The following is a 19,954-nucleotide window of genomic DNA, read 5'->3' on the forward strand; positions in this document are numbered from 1 at the left end:
TTTATTAAATTAATCTCAATCAATTAAATCTAAAATTAATGGACTGGATTTCTTCTCACCCTTCTCATTTTTTTTGTCCTTTGTATTTTAACTTTTATATTTTAACTTTACCCACGACATCCAAAACCATAATCAATTAATCAAATAACCTTAAAAATACCCGTTAGTTAATCTCATATAATTTCAATTAACCGTACTCGACGACATCCACATCCAACATCCAATAATAGAGTTTAATATTTTCATCCTTATTAAATCCTTAATAAATCCACATACCTCGTTGTATTCAACTCTCACCACACCATGAATTATCTCCTCATCACCATCATCACACTCCTCCTCACCGCAATATTAATCCTCCTCCGTCGCACCACCACCACCAACTTCCCACCCACAATCTACCCCACCATCCCCATCATCGGCCACCTCTACTTACTCAAACCACCACTCCACAAAACACTCGCCGCACTCTCCACCAATCACGGTCCAGGGCTGGCTTAAAGAATGTGGAGGCCTAAATCGAAACACGATTTCAAGGTCTTTTCATGACAATTGTTAATAAAATAAATTTTACTTATTACAAGTTTTGAACTAATAACTTATACTTTAGTAACAAACAAGTTTTACCACCAAACCAATACATTACTTTGAGTTTACTTTACCCATTATAATATATCTTTATATAATGTTTCTTTAGACCTGGGGCCTTAATTAAACGGAAGCATAAAGCCCTAACTTGTTTTCGCGGTCCCACGAGCTACCCCTGCACGGTCCCATCCTCTTCCTCCACTTCGGGTCCCGCAACGTCTTATTAATCTCCTCTCCTACCGCAGCCGAGAATGCTTCACCAAAAACGACATCGTTTACGCCAGCCGCCCTCGTCTTCTCGCCGGCAAGATCCTCGGCTACAACTACACCAGCTTCGGGTGGGCCCCCTACGGGGCCCACTGGCGTAACCTTCGCAGGATATCCACCGTCGAAATATTATCCTCTCACAGGTTAAACGAGTTTCATGACATACGTGCGGATGAAGCAAGACTTTTAATCCAGAAGCTGACGTCAGCATGTGGTTCTCAAGTGAATTTGAGTTTGGTGTTTCATGAGATGACGTTGAATATGATGATGAGAATGATATCCGGGAAGAGGTTTAAGGAGATTGTAAAGGAGTCGTTTCGGGTATCGGGTGCATCGAATATAGGCGATCATTTGCCGGTGTTGAAGTGGTTGGGAGTTACGGGATTGGAGAAGGAGATGATTGTGTTGCAGGGGAAGAGAGATTCGTTTATTCAAGGGTTGATTGATCAACTTAGAAATGTGAAACAGGAAGAAAGTGAAACTAATGATAATAATATGATGAAGAAGAAGAAGAATACAATGATTGAAGTGTTGTTGCAGCTTAAAGAGGATGATCCTGAATACTATACTGATGAACTTATCAAAGGCTTTGTGCTGGTAAGATATGATCCTATTCCTACTACTAATAATAATAATAACAATAAATGTCTGAAATTTAAGGGTGTAAAGGAGCCAAGACGAGCCGCTAATGAGATGCTTGAGATCAGCTTGTTACAAACTTGAATCGATCAGAGTTTAAATGAGACTGAGCTCAAGCTTTTATAAAGGCTCGTTTACCAAACGAGCTATAGCTGAATATTCATATATCGAGTTCAAGCAGGCTCCCAAACCTAAAAGAGATTTTTATCCATATAAAAATAATCAATTTTTAATTAGAAATATATGTAATTATAAATATATAAAGATAATTACCATTACTACTAATAATTATAAAATACAACTTAGGTGCTGCAAAGCTCTATTGGGCCTCTTTGCGGCACCTTACTGGTCCGCGACAATTTTTTTTATTTTAATTTTGATATCTTAATTCTTAACAAATGCAAGGAAAACCAACTGAATGTCAATTTTGCTTTTGTTTTTGTTTTTGTTTTTGTTTAGGTTTAGGTATCGCAACAAATGTGACTTAATCCAACCAAATTCATGTGGACTCACCGTGTTTTGTTTTAATTCCGGTGTCGTAACGAACATAAAGAAAACCGTTTGAATGCCATTTTTGTTTTGGTTCCGGTATCGTTATGAACGTGATGAAAACCAACAGACTTCGCGTTGACTTACCACCCTCAACACCTGAGACAAACAACGATTAGGTTTTATTACCGCGCACCTGGGTTTACCAACCTGCCCCTGCGCAACGCGCCGGGTAATACCACTAGTTAATAAATAATAAACAAACCGAGATGAGCTTGACAAACTACATACAAGCCTAAACGAGCCAGGGCGCAGCTCTGCTCGTTTCCCTACTGATATCTGAACTAAATATTTTAACCATATATATTTTATTTTTGATGGGCAGAATGTCACAGCTGGAACGAATACTTCAACTGCATCAATGGAATGGGCTTTCTCCTTATTGCTGAACCATAAACATGTGCTAAAGAAGGCCCGGGACGAAATCGACACACAAGTAGGACAGGACCATCTCGTTAATGAATCAGATATGGCCAACTTGCCTTACCTTCTATGTATTGTGAACGAGACTATGCGAATGTACCCTGCAGGCCCGTTACTAGTACCACACGAGTCATCAGATGATTGTGTGGTTGCAGGCTATCACATGCCACGTGGCACCATGTTGATTGTCAATCAATGGGCTATACATCATGACCCTGAGTTGTGGAGTGAGCCCGAGGTGTTTAAGCCGGAACGGTTTGAAGGTAAAGCAAGAGATGGGTTCGGGTTTAAGTTCATGCCGTTTGGGTTTGGAAGGAGTTGCCCAGGGGAAGGGTTAATAGCTATAGGTGATCAAATCGGTTAGCCATGCGGTTGGTTGGGTTAACCTTGGGGTTGCTTATACAATGCTTTGATTGGGAAAGAGTTAGTGAAGAGATGATTGATATGACCGAAGGTCCCGGGCTCACTATGCCCAAGGCTCAACCACTAATAGCTAAGTGTAAACCGCGTCCAGTGACTCGATGTTTAATATCAGACTAGAGTTAATTTGATGCATCACCTGTTATTGCATTTGTGAATTGTGATTACATGTTAATCTTTACTTATCAATTGTCATAAAATCATAATATAACTTTTAAACTGAATGATGTGCCACAATGATTCTTTTTCTTTGCAGATTGTTGTAAATCATACACCAACAAATAAGTGAAGTCCTTAACATATACACCACCTAACAAGTGAAATCAACTCATAGTCTTTAACTAACAAAACGATCTATTTATCATACGCTATGAACCAAAACAACCAAAATCCGACCTTTATCGCATAGAGGAACAAAGTCAGTCAATACTTCTAGAAGTCAAAAGGCAAGCCTATTTCTAATCAACGTTATGTTGAATGCGATCTTCATTTACATTTATCCTAAGCAAAAACTCTTATTCTTTGACATCATCAAAAAAAGAAGGCGGTATTGCTGATGGAGATGACAATTCCGATACACATTTGAACTGCGTTACAAAAAAAGTCAAAACATGTAATTAGATAAGATCATAAAAGAACACAAGTCATGTTATAAATCATAACTTCACTAGATGGGTGCTCGCGCCATGCAGCGGGAACGCAAACCTTGGTAATCACGTAATAAGTTATGGGTGTTTATTGTTCGGTTTGAAACCGTAAAACCGTTCATCGGTTTGATTTGATTGTTGATTTTTTTTCTTTCATTTTTGGCTAGTTATCAATTTTCAAAAATTTTGTCTTGGTTTTTGACGACAAAAAGTTGTTACAAAATGTTTGGTTCACGGTTTAATTTAAAACCATCAAAATCAGACCGCAAACACACCTGCATAAAATGTATTTTTTTTAACTGAAAAAAACTATAACAATATCATACTCAAATTAAAGATAAAAATATGCTCGTTTTTTTAGTGTAATTTTTTTAAAAAAATATTTAAGTATGAAAAAGTTATTAACGTTTAAAAATTATGGGTGAATTTGGGTTAAAAGTGAAAATTAAAACAATATATAGGTAATAGATTAAGAGTTATTGTTATAACTATTCTTTAATTTTAAATATAATTGAGGGATCAATATTGTAACTATATTAAATAAACGTGAGTTTTATTGTGACAATTACTCTTGTGGCAAAACTTAAGATTGTACCATATGCAATATCACTTGTAAATCCCTTAATAAAAAATGTCTTAATTTGTCCATCTTTGATAGTATAGATAAGTATGTTACACATACCTTATGCTGCTTGTATTTTTCTCTAACTGCAACTAAATTGCCTGCTCTTCTACCCGATTGCAGATCGTGTAAAATTTGAACACATTCTTTCAAGTCAGACGGTTTATATCCAGACAGTTTCTCCAAAGTAGAATTCTGTGATCGTGATTATATATTATTATAAGAATAAACTACAAATGAATTCTTAATTCAAATGGAGTGAATTTAGGCTGTGTATCCTTACCCACGGAGGTGACCTCGGTTTGAGAGTGAATCTTGAAAGAAATATAACAGACGCAGCCACCATAGACGGTAGAAACTTGAGACACCCGTACTCTAATAAGCTTAACTCGGCCAAATAATTACCCAAGAACTCTAATTGCAATTTCGGTGCCTGTAATTCACAAAGATAGATTATTAGCATTTAAACACACAAATTGGCAAACTAATCATGAAAGCAAAAGCAAAGAACCGAAATAGAAAATAGAGCTTACTTCATAATCTTCTTGAGCAACAATGGTAATCCTCCTGTTAATCAGCAAGTCAAAAGAGTAACACCAGTTAGTTAACAAACGCATAACGTTACATTAATATTATAATTATTAATAGTTTTAATTCATACCTAAGGAAAGATTTTACTGTGGGATTTCCCATCTCAAATTTAAGCGCTTTAAGCACATCCGCTTCCATTCTCACAACCTCTTGTTTCGTGTAAGTATTATCCGTGATATAACAAAAATCTTCGGTGTGCGGGGGGCTAATTTCCTCATATTTCCTATTCACATTCAATAACAAAACATTTCAACTCATTGCCCTAACAAAATCAAATCAACAATAAACATCAAACCACTTACGAAGCAATGAGCATCGAAGAAACACCGAGAAGTTGAAGCCGCTTTCGGTTAAGAACATTAACCGATAAGAATCTATCAATGTAGGAAACAGTAAGATACAACGTATCCGAAAGCAGCTTATATTCTTCAGCAACTTCAACCAACCAATCAACCAATACACCCCTCATATTCACACCAACATCCTTCTGCACTTTCTCAATGTAATCCGCCTTCGGCCGTCTACTCGCCTCTTTCTAAATTCAATCATATTAATATTAAAACCCCAAATCAGCAATCGAATCAATCGAAAACATAATATTAAAAATACATACCTCCATGTTATGAAGATAATCATATATATCAGTAACATAAGCTTCACACATCTGCGGATCACTTGATTCCTCATCAACAAACTCAACTTCCACTTCAGGCTTTTTCGGGTTTTTCGCCTTATTCGATACGCATTTCGGCTTCCGGGTCTTACCCGGAACAGATTTTGACACCGTATTGTTCGAGATCTCACCCAGAACCACACGAGATCTTTTAACCGGTTGTTGCAACTGAGATTCAATTGCTTCCATGGCTCTCTTCTTTGCCATTCGTGTAACCCTCTTGTTCTCTTGGCCATCCATGATATTTGATTGATTGTTTGATTGATTGGTGTGTTGGGTTCAATAGAGATGATGAAATTGTGTGAAAATGAAAATGGGTGTGGGTTTAAAGAAGGAAGATGCCGCCATTTGTGATGAGTTTCAAAACAATTTCAATTTTGGGAAAATTTGTAAGAGCGAATGTGTTTTTTGGTTTAATATTTTGGGACGAATGGGAGGATGACACGTGGGTTTTTGAGTAATGGGGTTCGGATTGATGACGTGGCGTGTAAAAGAAGAGTGCAAAATTTCAGATTTGATTTGAGAAATTTGAGCGCTTACTTGAAATATGAAATAATTCATATTTTGAGTCAAGTTTAAACTTTTCCAGCATTCCAATTTCTCATAAATCAAAAGTTTCCTCTGATGATTATTTTGTTGTGAAATATTTATAAACAATACATATAAATGTTTTTTATTTAAATTTATTAAGATGAGAGAAGAAATTTTTTAGAGGCTGTTTTTTATCATTATATAAATTTATTTCCGGTCGGGTTGGACTAAAAAAAAGGATAATAAAACTAAAATCAGTGGCAGAATTTGAAAGATCTAACTGAAGGGTTGGTGTGTGTATTTTTTTTTAAGATAGTGGTATAATAATAAATCTTCTACCGATGCAAAATAAATAAACGAAGTAACAATGTACAAGAATTAAGAAAATAAAAATCTAAACATTTTTTTAACTAATTTAAATATACTAAAAAAGTATAAATAAATAAATGAAAGGCACAGCAAAAACAAAATCAGATAATTACTATAGGTTTTTGTTATAAAATTTGTCGAACATTGTAATGTGGGTTTATTAAGTATTACATTGATTTGCATAAAAAACATGTTTTACCCGTTAATACGAAAATAAGCCGTGGCGAAATAAATTGCAGTCATACTTGATTCGGGTTGTCGTTTTATCAGTATTACAATGATTTGTATAAAATCGTGTTTTACTTGTTAATACGAAAATTAGTCATAGCAAATCAAATTGTCATCAAGCTTAGTTTAGGCTGTGAGTTTATCACTACTACATTGATTTGCATATAAATGTGCTTCTCATATTAATACGAAAATATACCATGGCAACCAAATTGTCCTCGGGCTTAATTTGGGTTATGGGGTTATTAGTATTACTTTGATTACATAAAAGAATGTTTAATATCAATGTTTCACGTTTTAAAGTTGCGAACTCATCAACTATTTGTAGTTGACCGTTTTTAAACCCATATTTTCATATCAAGATAGCAAAAAGGTGGATATGCTTATGTTTAAGAGGGTAGTTTTTGAAAGACTTGTATTTGGTATGTTTAAGTTGGTTAAAGTGTAAAGGTGTCCCAAAGCCCAAATTTTTGTGATATTCTAAGTTATCATGAAATGAAACGTGTATTTGGTTGGTTTGTATTTGAAGTGTCTAACGTTTACTAATGGTCAGTTATATGTTGGATTATTTAAATAAAAAAATAAAGATGCACTCAAGTTGTTAATTTTTGATATATTTGAGAAAGTTATCAATATCACGTCAAATTAGGTATGACTCTAGACCTTAACTTCAATGAGCCTTTCAGGAAACTGTTGCAAGGGTCGATGCAACTAGGTGGATCGGTTTATGAGATATTAACTGGTTATTGGGAACTCGATGTTTGGAGGATTTATGTTATTAAATATAACTGGATTTACTGGATGATTGGATTGTGTTTTGCCTGGATGGTGGGCCGGAGATTATTGCAAAACCTTCAAATGGGAGATTATTGAGTGTGAAGTCCTTATTGGGCTATTTTTAACAATTGTTCAAATTAGATGCATATGTGGCCGTTTTTAATAATTTAAGTAGGATCCGTTTGTTTATTATTTTCTTTACTACGTGTTGATATTGTTTGTGCATGTGTGTGTGTGTTGGTTATGCTATGTCACTTGATTCCAAACTATAAATTGCAAAAAGATCTTCAAGTTTCTTGTGTGGGGATATTTCCCCTTCAATCATTTCAGGATCTACATTTGTAACATCAAAGTTTCCAACTATACCTATAATTGATCCTGTATGCAGCATGAACAAGAATCTGCTTTGCAATATCAAATGATTGATTAGGAAAACTTAATGAAACTATTTCTTATATTTGAACTTTCTATGGATAACCAATGTATATTCAAAATTGTTGGGGGACATTCTTAATTTGATATGATATATCTTAAAAAGAGTTGGGGAAATTGTTTACACCTAACCATATGGTTTGTTGTGCAAACTTATCGCGGTCGAAAAGTGAAATTACTAAGCATTTGGTGTGGCCCAATATCACAAAATTCGAAAGTAAGATTACCGACATAAAACACTTTTTGTTCCGTCCGATATAAAAGCAGGCGAGACTTGTTATTATTCGTTTGTTCTTTAAACGAATAAACGAATTTATACAAACCATTAATAACCGAATTATCATGTTCATGTTTATATTTAAGAAACAAACATGAATGTTTGTGTTCGTTTATGTTTGTTTGTTAATATTTTAAACTAGCTTAATTTGACTAACATAAATGAACATAAACGAATAAAATTTATGTTTTTCTTTTATTATATTTTTCCTTTTTTGCATTAATCGATTACCCAATGTTCGGTTTCAAAATGTAATTGTGAAGATGTTTTGTTAAATAAAGGACCAATTAGTATTACTTATACTCATAAATAAATTTTACCAAATATGTAAATGAGTGAATATAATCAAACGTTCACAAACTTTAAATAGACAAAAAGAGACATGTTCATGTTCTTCATTCGTTCAATTATTATTTTTTTTCATATATGTCCATTTAATAACAACAATAAAACTAATAAAGTAGTATAATATTATACGACATAACCTATACAATAAAATTAATATAATTCAATGAAAGTTGCACTATGCACAATACAAATACTTAACTTTTGTTCTGCCGAATGTATATCCTTCGTCCTACCTACACATAAAACATGATTCCATAAAAACTCATTACATCTATAACAACATATGGATCATTTGATTCATTTCATCATAGCCTTCATACTTGTGGCTTCATTGTTCTTTATTATCAACCACTTCCTCCACAGATTCTCTAACTTACCTCCTACAATCTTCCCATCCTTCCCACTTATCGGCCACCTTTACCTATTGAAGAAACCCCTTTATAGATCCCTTGCCACAATATCCGCCAAACACGGTCCAATCCTCTACCTTCGCTTCGGCTCCCATCGTGTACTCCTTGTCTCCTCCCCTTCCGCCACCGAAGAATGCTTTACCAAGAACGATATTATTTTTGCTAACCGTCCTAGTTGGCTCTATGGCAAAATTCTAGCCTCCAACTACACTAACCTAAGTTGGCCACCATATGGCAATCATTGGCGTACCCTTCGTCGAATCTCCACTATTGAAATCTTCTCATCACACCGTCTTAACGAGTTCCATGATGTACGTGCGGACGAAGGGAAAAAACATGTACAAAAGTTGTTACTTGAATGCTCATCACCCGTGAACTTGAACTCCGCATTCCATTATTTGGCATTCAATGTGTTGATAAGGATGATATCCGGAGAAATGTATTTCGGACGCGATTTGGAGGAGAAAAGAGGGAAATTTCAAGAGATAGTTAAGGAGATGTTTGTGGTGGGGGATATTTTGAACTTGGAGGATCACTTGCCCATTTTAAACTTGTTAGGAATAAGAGGAGTGGAGAAGAAGATGATTGCTTTGCAACAAAAGAGAAACATATTCTTTCAAGGGTTGATTGATGAACTTAGACAAGTGAAGGGTAATGAAGATGTAAACAAGAATAAACACACCATCATTGAAGTGTTGTTTCACCAACAAGAAACTGATCCTGATTACTACACTGTAGAGGTAGGGTACCAAAAAGACCCAAATACCCTTAAGTACCACCCGCGGGCCACAGAGAATGCTCTTATAAGCCACCCGCGGGACAAACGGATCACCCGCATATCAAGATAGAGGAGGAACGTCCTCATAATACGCGCGGAAGCACCCGAACAGCCTCAAAAGTCGTCCGCGGGACAAGACACATGTCCGCATAAATAACTGGAGGATAGTGCTAGTAGGACAGCTGTCACCATTCAAATGCTTTCTAGAAGAAGGCTTATGATTCTTACTTGGGGAATACGTGACATACTAACCAATGAACAAAGGACACATGGCCAGATTGTTATAACCGTGCACATGGTCAGGGTGCGATCCATCCTATCAGCTGGTGACACGTGTCCAGGTTGTTATACTCATGCACATGGGACGTATAGCCCAACCTATCACAAGAAGACACGTGTCCAGGCGGTTCTCAAAGATCTTCTAGAAGAGGACAGTTGCCCCAATCATCTTCCATCATCCTTCGGCTATAAATACATTGTCAAACGGTATGAGGTATTCATTCACTCACATATATTCTGACTACACTTGGTCTTTATACATCAGTACTTTCTTCATTACGAACGTTACTGATTCTCACGCCGGAGGGTGGTTACATGAAGACCCCCCCCCCTCTTGTCCTTCCTGTAACGAGACTCACGGTGTCTGTTTTGCAGGTTCCGGTCACTGGACTTTAGGAAGCCTTACTCATATCGTGGTAGTAATTATCGTATTGTACCCTGTGGACTCACTGGATCCAGGACCCATACCCGGGGAGCGGATCAGTGTTTCTTCATACACTGATGAACTCATTAAAATCTTTCTGTTGGTAACATCCTATCTAGTTGATTTATTTTGTTTTTTGTTTATATTTAACTGTCAGGGCCGGCTCAACCATGTTAAAGGCCTAAAGCGAAAAAACATTCCCAGGCAAAATATTTTTCTTTTAAAAAATTTGGTTCGTACTTTCGAAATCATTTTTCATAAGATCTAAAAGACAAAGAAAACTAAAGTTGAGAAATGTGAAACTCAAACATGCGCTCCCAAATAACAAAAGTAGAGTCTTACTGAAGACTAGTATTGTGTTTTTGTTTGTAACTCTCAAAATGAACCTAATATAAAAATATATATATTATAAATAAATATATATATATATATATATATATATATATATATATGAGACCCTATTCAAGCAGAGGTTTAAAGTCGTAGCTTGTTTATAATAGTCCTTAGGCCGGCCCTTGTAACTGTTCAAGAGATTGCATAAGTGTTTCTAACAAAATGTTAAATTCATAGCGCTTCAAGTCTGTTTGCTAGCTAAGTTTGGAACTAAACAAAAATCTCACACAATATATTTAGGTTTGTTAATTGGTGTGGCAACAACCATTTTGTGTCATTTAATTTTTTTAGTCCGCTACCTAGAGATATGCATAGATGGAATGCGCCGGGTTTATAGGCACGCCAATTAGCGGTAATCTTGATAACCGCATAACAATTATTGGTATCTCTAACCGATGCGTGCTTATCTAATTGACGAGTTTGTTTTTTAGTTTATTGTGGGGTTTATTAACAGTTTGTTACCACAAGAGTGCCATATTCAGTTTCGATTAAGTGTGTGTGTTTGTTTAAGTATTGTGTTTATATTCTGGTTGAACAATGGTGCCCAACCTAGCAAGATGTTTGACTATTATTTGTAAAATAACTAATTTTTATCAATGATTAGAACCTATTAGCAGCTGGAACTGATGGTCCTGTTTCAACAATGGAATGGGCGTTTTCACTTCTTCTCAACCATACACATGTTCTAAAAAAGGCACAAAATGAAATCGACACTCATGTAGGCCAACACCGTCTTGTTGATGAATCCGACATAGACAACTCACCTTACCTCCGTTGTATTATGAACGAGACATTGCGGTTGTACCCTCCAACCCCAATGCTACTACCTCACCAGTCATCAGAGGATTGCGTTGTTGGAGGCTATCACATCCCGCGTGGGACAATACTACTCATAAACCAATGGGGCATACAACATGCCCCATAGTTCTTGAGTGATCCCGAAAGGTTTCACCCAGAAAGGTTTGAAGGGTTAGAAAGTGCGCTCATAAAAGATCGATTTAGGTTCATGCCATTTGGGTTCGGAAGGAGGATGTGTCCGGTGATGGGTTATCAATGCGCATGACTGGGTTGACATTGGGATTGCTTATACAATTTTTTGATTGGGAAAGGATTAGTGAAGAGATGGTTGATATGAGTGAAGGTCTTGGGCTCACCATGCCAAAGGCTCAACCTTTGGTAATCAAGTGTAGACCACGTTTAATGGCTCAAAATCTAGTTTATCAATGTTGAGTCAATTGCATCGATCCTTATCTTCTTGTTTGGGTTGTCATATGTAACTAGAAACAAATAAAGCATGTTCGGCTTGTCATATGTAACTTAGAAATAAATAAAGCACATTCATGTTGGTAGTTATATTTAAAATGTTATGTATCGTGATACATATTAGTAAATAGTAATCCATGCGTTCAGTTATTTTTTTTAACTAACATTGTCGTTATTGTTATTTTTTAAGACTTGTTTAGGTAGTGTAAACATTTGGCTAACTAAACAACCCAAAACATTCAATCAGTATGCCCAAGTAATAACATATTAGAATACTAGAAATACGGTTTTATTCTAAAGGGTTACATAATAGAACAGTTATCCAATTAATGTGTTTGAAAAGTTGACACATTAAACATGGATCGGTAATGTGAATATGATCATTTAGAGAAATGATTATAGTTATAACCCTATAATAATATAGTTATTTAGATATATAATAAATGGAACTAATTTTATTGACTTTTTATTTATTTTGGTAATAGTCGTTTAAGTGTAACAATGGATCATTTATGGCGATTCCCAACATGTTTCAGCATATTGATTCTTCTGAAACAGAAAAAAGAAATCTAGGATGAGTTTGAGAAACTTTATGGTGGGCATCAAAATGAGAAAGAACAGAATCATGAATTGTTTAAATGACTACGAGTCATTAGAGCACTTTTATACGAGTCTTTGTGACATTCGTTTAAGTCATGCAAAAACCTAATCAAACTTGGTAGTTAAGGTAAGGCGGGGTATTCGTATTCACAAGAGTCATGTGGCAGTTTTACACGTTTTGTTTGATAAGGAAAAAGTAAAACAAGAGAATATGATTGATTTGGATATAAGGCGGACGGACTTGAAGGCCACAGCTTTTTCCAATTTAGTGTATTTTGTTTTAAAAATTGTCTCTAACTTAATAGGTCATGTTAATTTTTTTCCAGCCCACGTAATCCCTGCTCTTTACTTCCTGGCCCAGCCCAACTAAATTCACTTTAACATCTTTGTTGCTTTTTCCAGTTCAGAGTAGGAGTAAAAGTCAATAGTGAATATTTTATAATTGTAATAAAAATGAATGATTTAAAACTTAACCTAAATAAAGTTTTATTTATAAGCAAGAATATAAAAACTAAACTACACGCTAAACTTAATAATAAGTTGTATTGTGAAGTATAACTATTAATATTGTATCTATTTACATATATAAAGGCGATTTAATTCGCTTTCAGAGAAGATCCTAAGTATTGTGGAAAACATATTAAAATCTTAGATTCTAATATGACTTGATTGTTTTAACAATATTTTTGTCGATATGAAAATCCAATAGTTTGGTTATCGCTTTAAAAATATTAACATAAAGTTACTTCATGGAAACTTTGAACTCGTATGGTTCATTTTTTTATGTTAGTAGCGTGCAAAAAGATGAAAAATTTGTTAACTTTGAACTCATTTGGTTCATTCCTTTGGTGTAACAATTATTTAAGCTAACAGCTGAGAGATGTTTTTTGGTAGTAAGATCGTAAAGACAAATTGAACAATTGAACAAAGAGCAAATTTTTTACGTACACTTTTTTTTTCTTTCAACGATTATCCCCCCCCCCCCCCCAACTAAATAAACTTTCTGGATCCGCCACTGAAGTAAGTGACAAATTGAATTTTAATAATCTGAACTAAACGTTAATATTAGTCAATGCTAATCTCAACTTAGTTTATTGCCACTAGTGGTCCTAATTTTTTTTTTAAATGGCTCTCAATAGTCCCCCGTTAAGAAAAACCTAACAACGTTAAGCTTTTTCCAAATTTCAAATTATTTTTTAAGATTTTTGATCGAAATAATGATACGAATCGATTAATGGAAAACTTAGCTTGAAACGATACTTCAAACGGCTTGATTAGTGGTTAAAATCGTGTGTTTGAACTTCAAATTAACAAAAAAAAAGTATGTTGTTTGGAGCATCGTTTTGATCTAAATTTTACATCAATCGACCCGTATCCTCATTCCGATCAATCAGTTTGAAATTAGGGGAAAAAACTTTACGCCAATGACAATTATTTATTTATTTAGCAGGAAGTGTTACTCCTACACTATTACACCAACAAATATAAATTACACCGTTTCACAGGTTTGAACATATGACATCCCATGTAAGAACAAGTGAATCTACAAACTGGATTAGCCCCATAATGGTGATCAAATGGGTCTTACCCATCAAAACAACCCGAACATTGTTAATTGTAAAGACCATACATGAAAACCGACTATATTATTATTATTCGGTTTGAGTCATAAATGGAATAGTTAGATACTAACATGATAAAAGTTTGATAATTTATTCAGGAACCAAAACAAGAGTGATCTATATATTCGGTATGTCTCTGAGTCTTTTGTTGAACTCCAACATGCCCCATAATTGATATTTTACACATAAATTCAATGCCATTATTTTCGTAACGGTATAATAACTGTACCATACAGTACAAAATATTTGTCACTAGTACCCCTGTGTATTATATAATACCCTAAAAATTACATGCTAGATTCAACAGCTTTGGAAGTGGAAGGGCTATCTGGTCATTTAAGCAATGTAAGTTTTAGGACTAAAGTATAAATATGCTAAACTTGATGATAACAGACCGCTACTTATCCTTCGGCGGTTTGCTAAAGCAGCGTATAATTACATCTACACCCAACGGGTCCATTGCATAACCCCGAAGCAAACAATTAGAGCATGATACATGGCTGATGACTAGTGGTCGAGATCATCGCTCACATGCAATGATGTCGGTTAGCGATAAAATATTTTTAAATCGTCACTACTAATTGGTTTGAGTGATGACAATAATCTACAATATATTAATTACTCTAGTGGTTCTCACTCATAACCCCAACCTTCATCTTCAACGACATCCTCATCCTATAACTCACGTATTTACACATGATGAATTAATCCAGAGTCATTATGTACGTCATAGTTTGTTTTTCTTCTTTCAATATAACCATCTCTCTCACTTTATACGCAAACGTCTGATAACTAATCAAATTTAACCAGAGATGCGCTCATGCGCAAAAACACTAGTGTCTAATATTTGTTAGATATAGCATGAGAGCAAGACAGACACTCATGATTTTGTGTGACCATCTATTTAATATTGTAAAGGACAAATGTTTATGCGAGATGTGATTATTTAATATTTGTAATACTGGATTTTATAATTAATTTAGAAAGATAAATTATATAAAGTTCATATTAGTTTAATTTGAATAAAGATTGTAAAAATGACTTTTCATTAGATTTGTACATCGAATCTTCGTTGATAAAAAAGAAGAATCTTCGTTGAAAAACAGTCTTTGGTCCAAGTCTGGAGTCAATGGTGTCACATTCTAAGCTGGCCTACCCCTGCTGCTTGTTATTATGGTTTCTTTGATAGGAAAGTTCTCTTACCATTATTACACGGAAAGAGAAAAGAAGGGAGGCTTAACGAAATATCACTCGTCTACTTGTCATATCTCTTTTTTTAATTTTTATTTCTTCAACAATTTTATTTAACATATTACTACTATTTAACATTTTTTAAATTTTATGATCTATTTTTAAAAAATTTGTTTTTTTTTTATTTATATAATGTTCTATTTTTCATTTTTTTAATTTCTCTTTTTGTGTTTATTGTCCTTTAATTATCATAATACTAGTTATCATTATCAATGTCGATGCATTATTATATTTATAAAACTATATATAAATATGTGTGTGAGCGAGACTGATACTAATATTGATATTATTAAAAAGTTTTAAAAAAATATATTAATAATATTAACAATGATAATAATGAAAATAATTAATATCAACAAAATAGTTTTTAATTTGATATATATATTTAGTGGGGGCTATTAAGTGAAACAAAATATTTTGAGGGGCTAGTATGTATGTAAATAATGTTAAGAATAAATGGTAATTATTGATTTGATAAGTTCAAATGGGTAACATTTAATAAAAAGCGTATGGAGGGGGCTACGTTTAGCAACACCCGAAAAAATACATTAGAAGATGACGTAAAGGCGGAAAACCAAAGAGATGTTACAGAACTAGAAAAGTAAAGGAAAAAATAAAATCTAACAGAGGAAAACATCAAAATCAACCCGAACGACACTCAAACCAAAATGCAACCTAAACAACACTCAAACCGAAATGCAAGACATTGAGGAGCCACCCCAAGCATGCAATCAACTTTCTTATGTTTGGACCTAAGAGCATTCACAACAACAAACCCATACAAACTGACAAATCATCACCACATTAAAGTCAAATCTTTTCTTAAAAACTCTCACTCTCTTCCACAACAATAAACCTTTACAAACCTATTAAAAATATTAAATATGTATATATATATGTGTGTGCGTGCGCGCGTGTATGTAAATATAGTATGTGTGTAAAAAAGATAAGGGGCCACATTGCAGGTTTGTTGAAAATCTGCATAGACAAACCTGCCACAACCTTATATGCTCCACAATGATTGATTTTAACTCCTCCCACATTCGCTTGTTGTCACATGAAATCAAACTTTGGGATATATAATCGAATGGGGTGCTCTAAGTTTGAACCACCAAATAGACTTCTATTAATTTATACAACCTTGAAAATAGTTAGTATTTTATTCTATTAGCTAATCCTCTAATTCATATGTACAACATTTTTTCTAATCATCAAATTTTCTTTAACCTCGATCTCGTCTAATGGGACAGAGGTATAGTTGTTATAGTTTTAATATAAGGCTATATAATAATAGTTTTTACTTAATATTTAATAGAACTTAAGAAAAAAACTTGCTGGTATAACTAAATGACTTGGATTATTGTTATCTATCTATTCTACAAATAAATCAATATTGCTGACTATTCAACAAATAATGATCTGTTGTCGATCATTCAACCTTACATTCATCATGTTCCTAATCTCACATAAGGGACTTTAGTTATGATAAGTATATCTCTTATTGCTAAACATGTAAACTTTATATATTGAAAAACATTTTTGTAAGTGTCAATGTTATTTGTTAAAAAGGACTAAGAGGGTTAATGTACATGTTGTATCGGCTAAAAAAAGGTGCGGGGCACTTATTATTGCGCAATGGTGAAGGACTCTTAGGCCCGACTACCCCTGTTTTTTTACACGGTATTGTAAATTTACCAGTTTTCGTCCGAAATTTTTTACACGTTGTGTAAATTTAGTCGTTTTCGGCTGAATTTTTTTATACGTAGTGTAAAATTTAGTCGTTTTCGTCCAAAAATTTTATACGTAGTGTAAATTTAGTCGTTTTCGGCTGAATTTTTTTATACGTAGTGTAAAATTTAGCCGTTTTCGCCCGAAATGTTTTATACGTAGTGTAAATTTAGCCGTTTTTCGACCGAAATTTTATATACGTAGTTTAAAATTTAGCCGTTTTCGGCCGAAATGTTTTACGCGTAGTGTAAAATTTAGCCGTTTCCCCCCCAAAATTTCTATACGTAGTGTAAATTTAGTCGTTTTCGACAGAAAATTTAAGTCCGCCCCCCTTTGTCAGTGAAATTTTGTATACATTTTGAGTCCGGCCCCCTCGGTGTCTTAATCCAAACTTCGCCACTGTTATTGCGAGAGACACCGCCCCACCTTACACGGTACCGACAAAGTATAGTCAAATTAAGTGTGGCTATGATGGTGATGTCACATGGTTTAGGAGGAAGGTACAACTACATAAGCTCAATGTACAACTCAACAAACTATATGATAGACGGTGTGTGAAAGATGACTATTTCCATTATTTAAGAAAGACAAAATAATGGATGTGAAAAATGATGTCACAAAGAGAAAAAAAATGAGTTAACGTCTGTAATTCAAGAATGGCAGGGGGAATATAATGATTTATTACGTGGAAATAAATAAAGTAGTGTTTGGTTGTTAAATAAAATAGAATTATCTATTACACATTGAAACTCATTCTATCAAAACCATTACTTCTAACTCACCTTTTTTTTTTTTCATTCAATTCATCTCTCACCTTACTTTCTAAACACCACCACCACCATCACCACAACCTAACAATAACCACCACCACTACCATCGCCAACACCACCTGACCGCCACCGTCACCACCACCTCCGCCACCACCGCCACCGTCTCCGCGACCACCACCTCTGCCACCGTCAGGCGGCGGTGGTAGCGTTGGTGGCGACGGTGACGGTCAGGTGGTGGTGGTGCGATGGAAGTAGTGGTGTTGGTGGTGGTTGTTAGGTGGTGTTGAGAAAGTAGGGTGAGAGAGAAATGGAATGAAAGAAAAAGAAAGGGGGTGGGAATGAATGGTTTTGATGGAATAAGATTCTATGTGTAATGGATGATTTCATTCAATTGAGTAACCAAACACCACTTTCTTCATTCACACGTAATGAATCACTTCATTCTCCCTATCATTCCTGCATGCCAAACACCTCAATCCAGTTTTTTATTACAAAACTAATTTCTCTCTCTTCTATATGTTCAACCCAACCCAACCCAACCCAACTCAAATTATCACACTTAATTACAACCTAACCCAGCTCAATTTGTTTTATTATAATAATTATAAACTATTACTATTTTTAATTTTATAATAGATATTAGAAATATTAGAAATAATTATTTCATTTTGAACCTAATAAATTATTTATAAGTTTTAACAAATATAATTCTTAAGAACCCATATTACAAAATATATATTTTGAAGTAACTCTGTTTTTTATAAAAAAAATCATAAAATTTATGATGGAATGTTTGTAATAAAAGTTAAGTGAAACTGTATATTTATATTTTTGTAAAAAGTTAAAAAAAATTACACATTGTTAAAGAAAATACAAATTACAGATGAAATTAAATGTTGGAAAGAAAAAAAGAAAGAATAATGAGCAAATGAGACATAGACACGTGACTATGTTAAATTATAAAATATTTGGTAAACTGGTTGTAACTTGTAAGTTGAATTGGTCCATATATTTGGTAAACTGGTTGTAACTTGTAAGTTGAATTGGTCCATCAAATGGGTTTGTGAGTTTGGTTGCTGGAAATTACTTTTTTACATACATTATGATAGAGCCCGTGTGATACACGGGTGGTAAAAAAACTAAAATAAAATACGTTAAAGTTAATATTATACATAATAACATATATTATGGATTCATAACATATAAATAATTTCATAAAATACATATATTAATAAGAATAATTTGTATTTTAAAAGAAATCAAAATGAAATATTATGAATCTATACCAATTAAGAAAAAGAGAAGACTAACATCAATTCTTACGAACCCATATTACAAAATATATAATTTTGAAGTAACGTAATGATTTTGTTTCCCACCAACATATATTTTTCATTTTATCCTTCATGAAGAGGAAATTATAAAAATAAAAACTTGTACACTTGGCAACCTATGTGAATAATCTAATTAAATGACATTTGAAATTGTCTTTCTTTAATAATATAGGTAAAACTTTTAATTGTTAAATCTATACTATATAATAAATAAAACTTACTAAGTGTCACATGTCATCACCAAATTGATCCTTACAAAAATTTTCCCTCTTCTCTCTCATATTAAATACCTTTGACATTTCTCTTTCTTATTAATAAATTTTGTATTTCATTTTTTTTTTACTTTTTAATTTTTCATTATCTCTTTTTAATAATTCTTTGCTATTAATAATTTTGTATTTTTTTTATTTTTTTACTTTTTAATCTTTCAGTTTCTCTTTTTAATAATACTTTCCTGATTTAAACAATTAAATACCAACATAAATATGTTTTTTTGTTTTATATAAATATATTATATTAGTTATTAATATTAGGTTTTTTTAAGTAACAAATTTTCACGTTGATATAGAATAATGATTCCAAAAATTAAGGTTTTAAATATATTATATTAATTAAGGTGTTATAAGAAATGATATTATTGGATGAAGATGCAAGATTAATTTTAAAATTAAATTTCAATAAACTTTAACTTATTAAATATATATGATTATTTACTAAATTA

The 19,954-nt window shown here is 33.6% G+C and overlaps 1 protein-coding gene and 2 pseudogenes across 1 annotated transcript; 2 read left to right on the forward strand and 1 right to left on the reverse strand.

Annotated features, from left to right (window-relative positions):
- Nucleotides 1–214: 214 nt before the first annotated feature.
- Nucleotides 215–3,006, forward strand: LOC143604870 (cytochrome P450 81Q32-like; annotated as a pseudogene).
- A 181-nt stretch (nt 3,007–3,187) lies between these two features.
- Nucleotides 3,188–5,659, reverse strand: LOC143604871 (G2/mitotic-specific cyclin C13-1-like). Its single transcript, XM_077081213.1, has 7 exons — nt 5,360–5,659; nt 5,049–5,281; nt 4,817–4,969; nt 4,689–4,722; nt 4,439–4,588; nt 4,216–4,350; nt 3,188–3,473 (listed from the first exon to the last, which is right to left on the reverse strand). The coding sequence occupies exons 1-7, from the start codon at nt 5,657–5,659 to the stop codon at nt 3,402–3,404; spliced, it is 1,077 nt and encodes a 358-aa protein (XP_076937328.1). The 3' UTR covers nt 3,188–3,401.
- Nucleotides 5,660–8,664: 3,005 nt separating this feature from the next.
- Nucleotides 8,665–11,895, forward strand: LOC143604872 (cytochrome P450 81Q32 pseudogene; annotated as a pseudogene).
- Nucleotides 11,896–19,954: the final 8,059 nt, after the last annotated feature.

The sequence above is a fragment of the Bidens hawaiensis genome, unplaced genomic scaffold (assembly GCF_021521415.1).
Source record: "Bidens hawaiensis isolate Kalapana, Puna unplaced genomic scaffold, B.hawaiensis_p1.1 tig00067187_1, whole genome shotgun sequence".
Classification (NCBI taxonomy): Eukaryota; Viridiplantae; Streptophyta; class Magnoliopsida; order Asterales; family Asteraceae; genus Bidens; species Bidens hawaiensis.

Coding starts and splice junctions, on each gene's coding strand:
- LOC143604871 (XM_077081213.1), bottom strand. CDS start 5,659: ATGGATGGCCAAGAGAACAAGAGGGTTACACGAATGGCAAAGAAGAGA. Junction 4,723..4,816: donor ACAGTAAAATCTTTCCTTAG/GTATGAATTAAA, acceptor GCTGATTAACAG/GAGGATTACCATTGTTGCTC. Junction 4,589..4,688: donor TTGCTCAAGAAGATTATGAA/GTAAGCTCTATT, acceptor TGTGAATTACAG/GCACCGAAATTGCAATTAGA.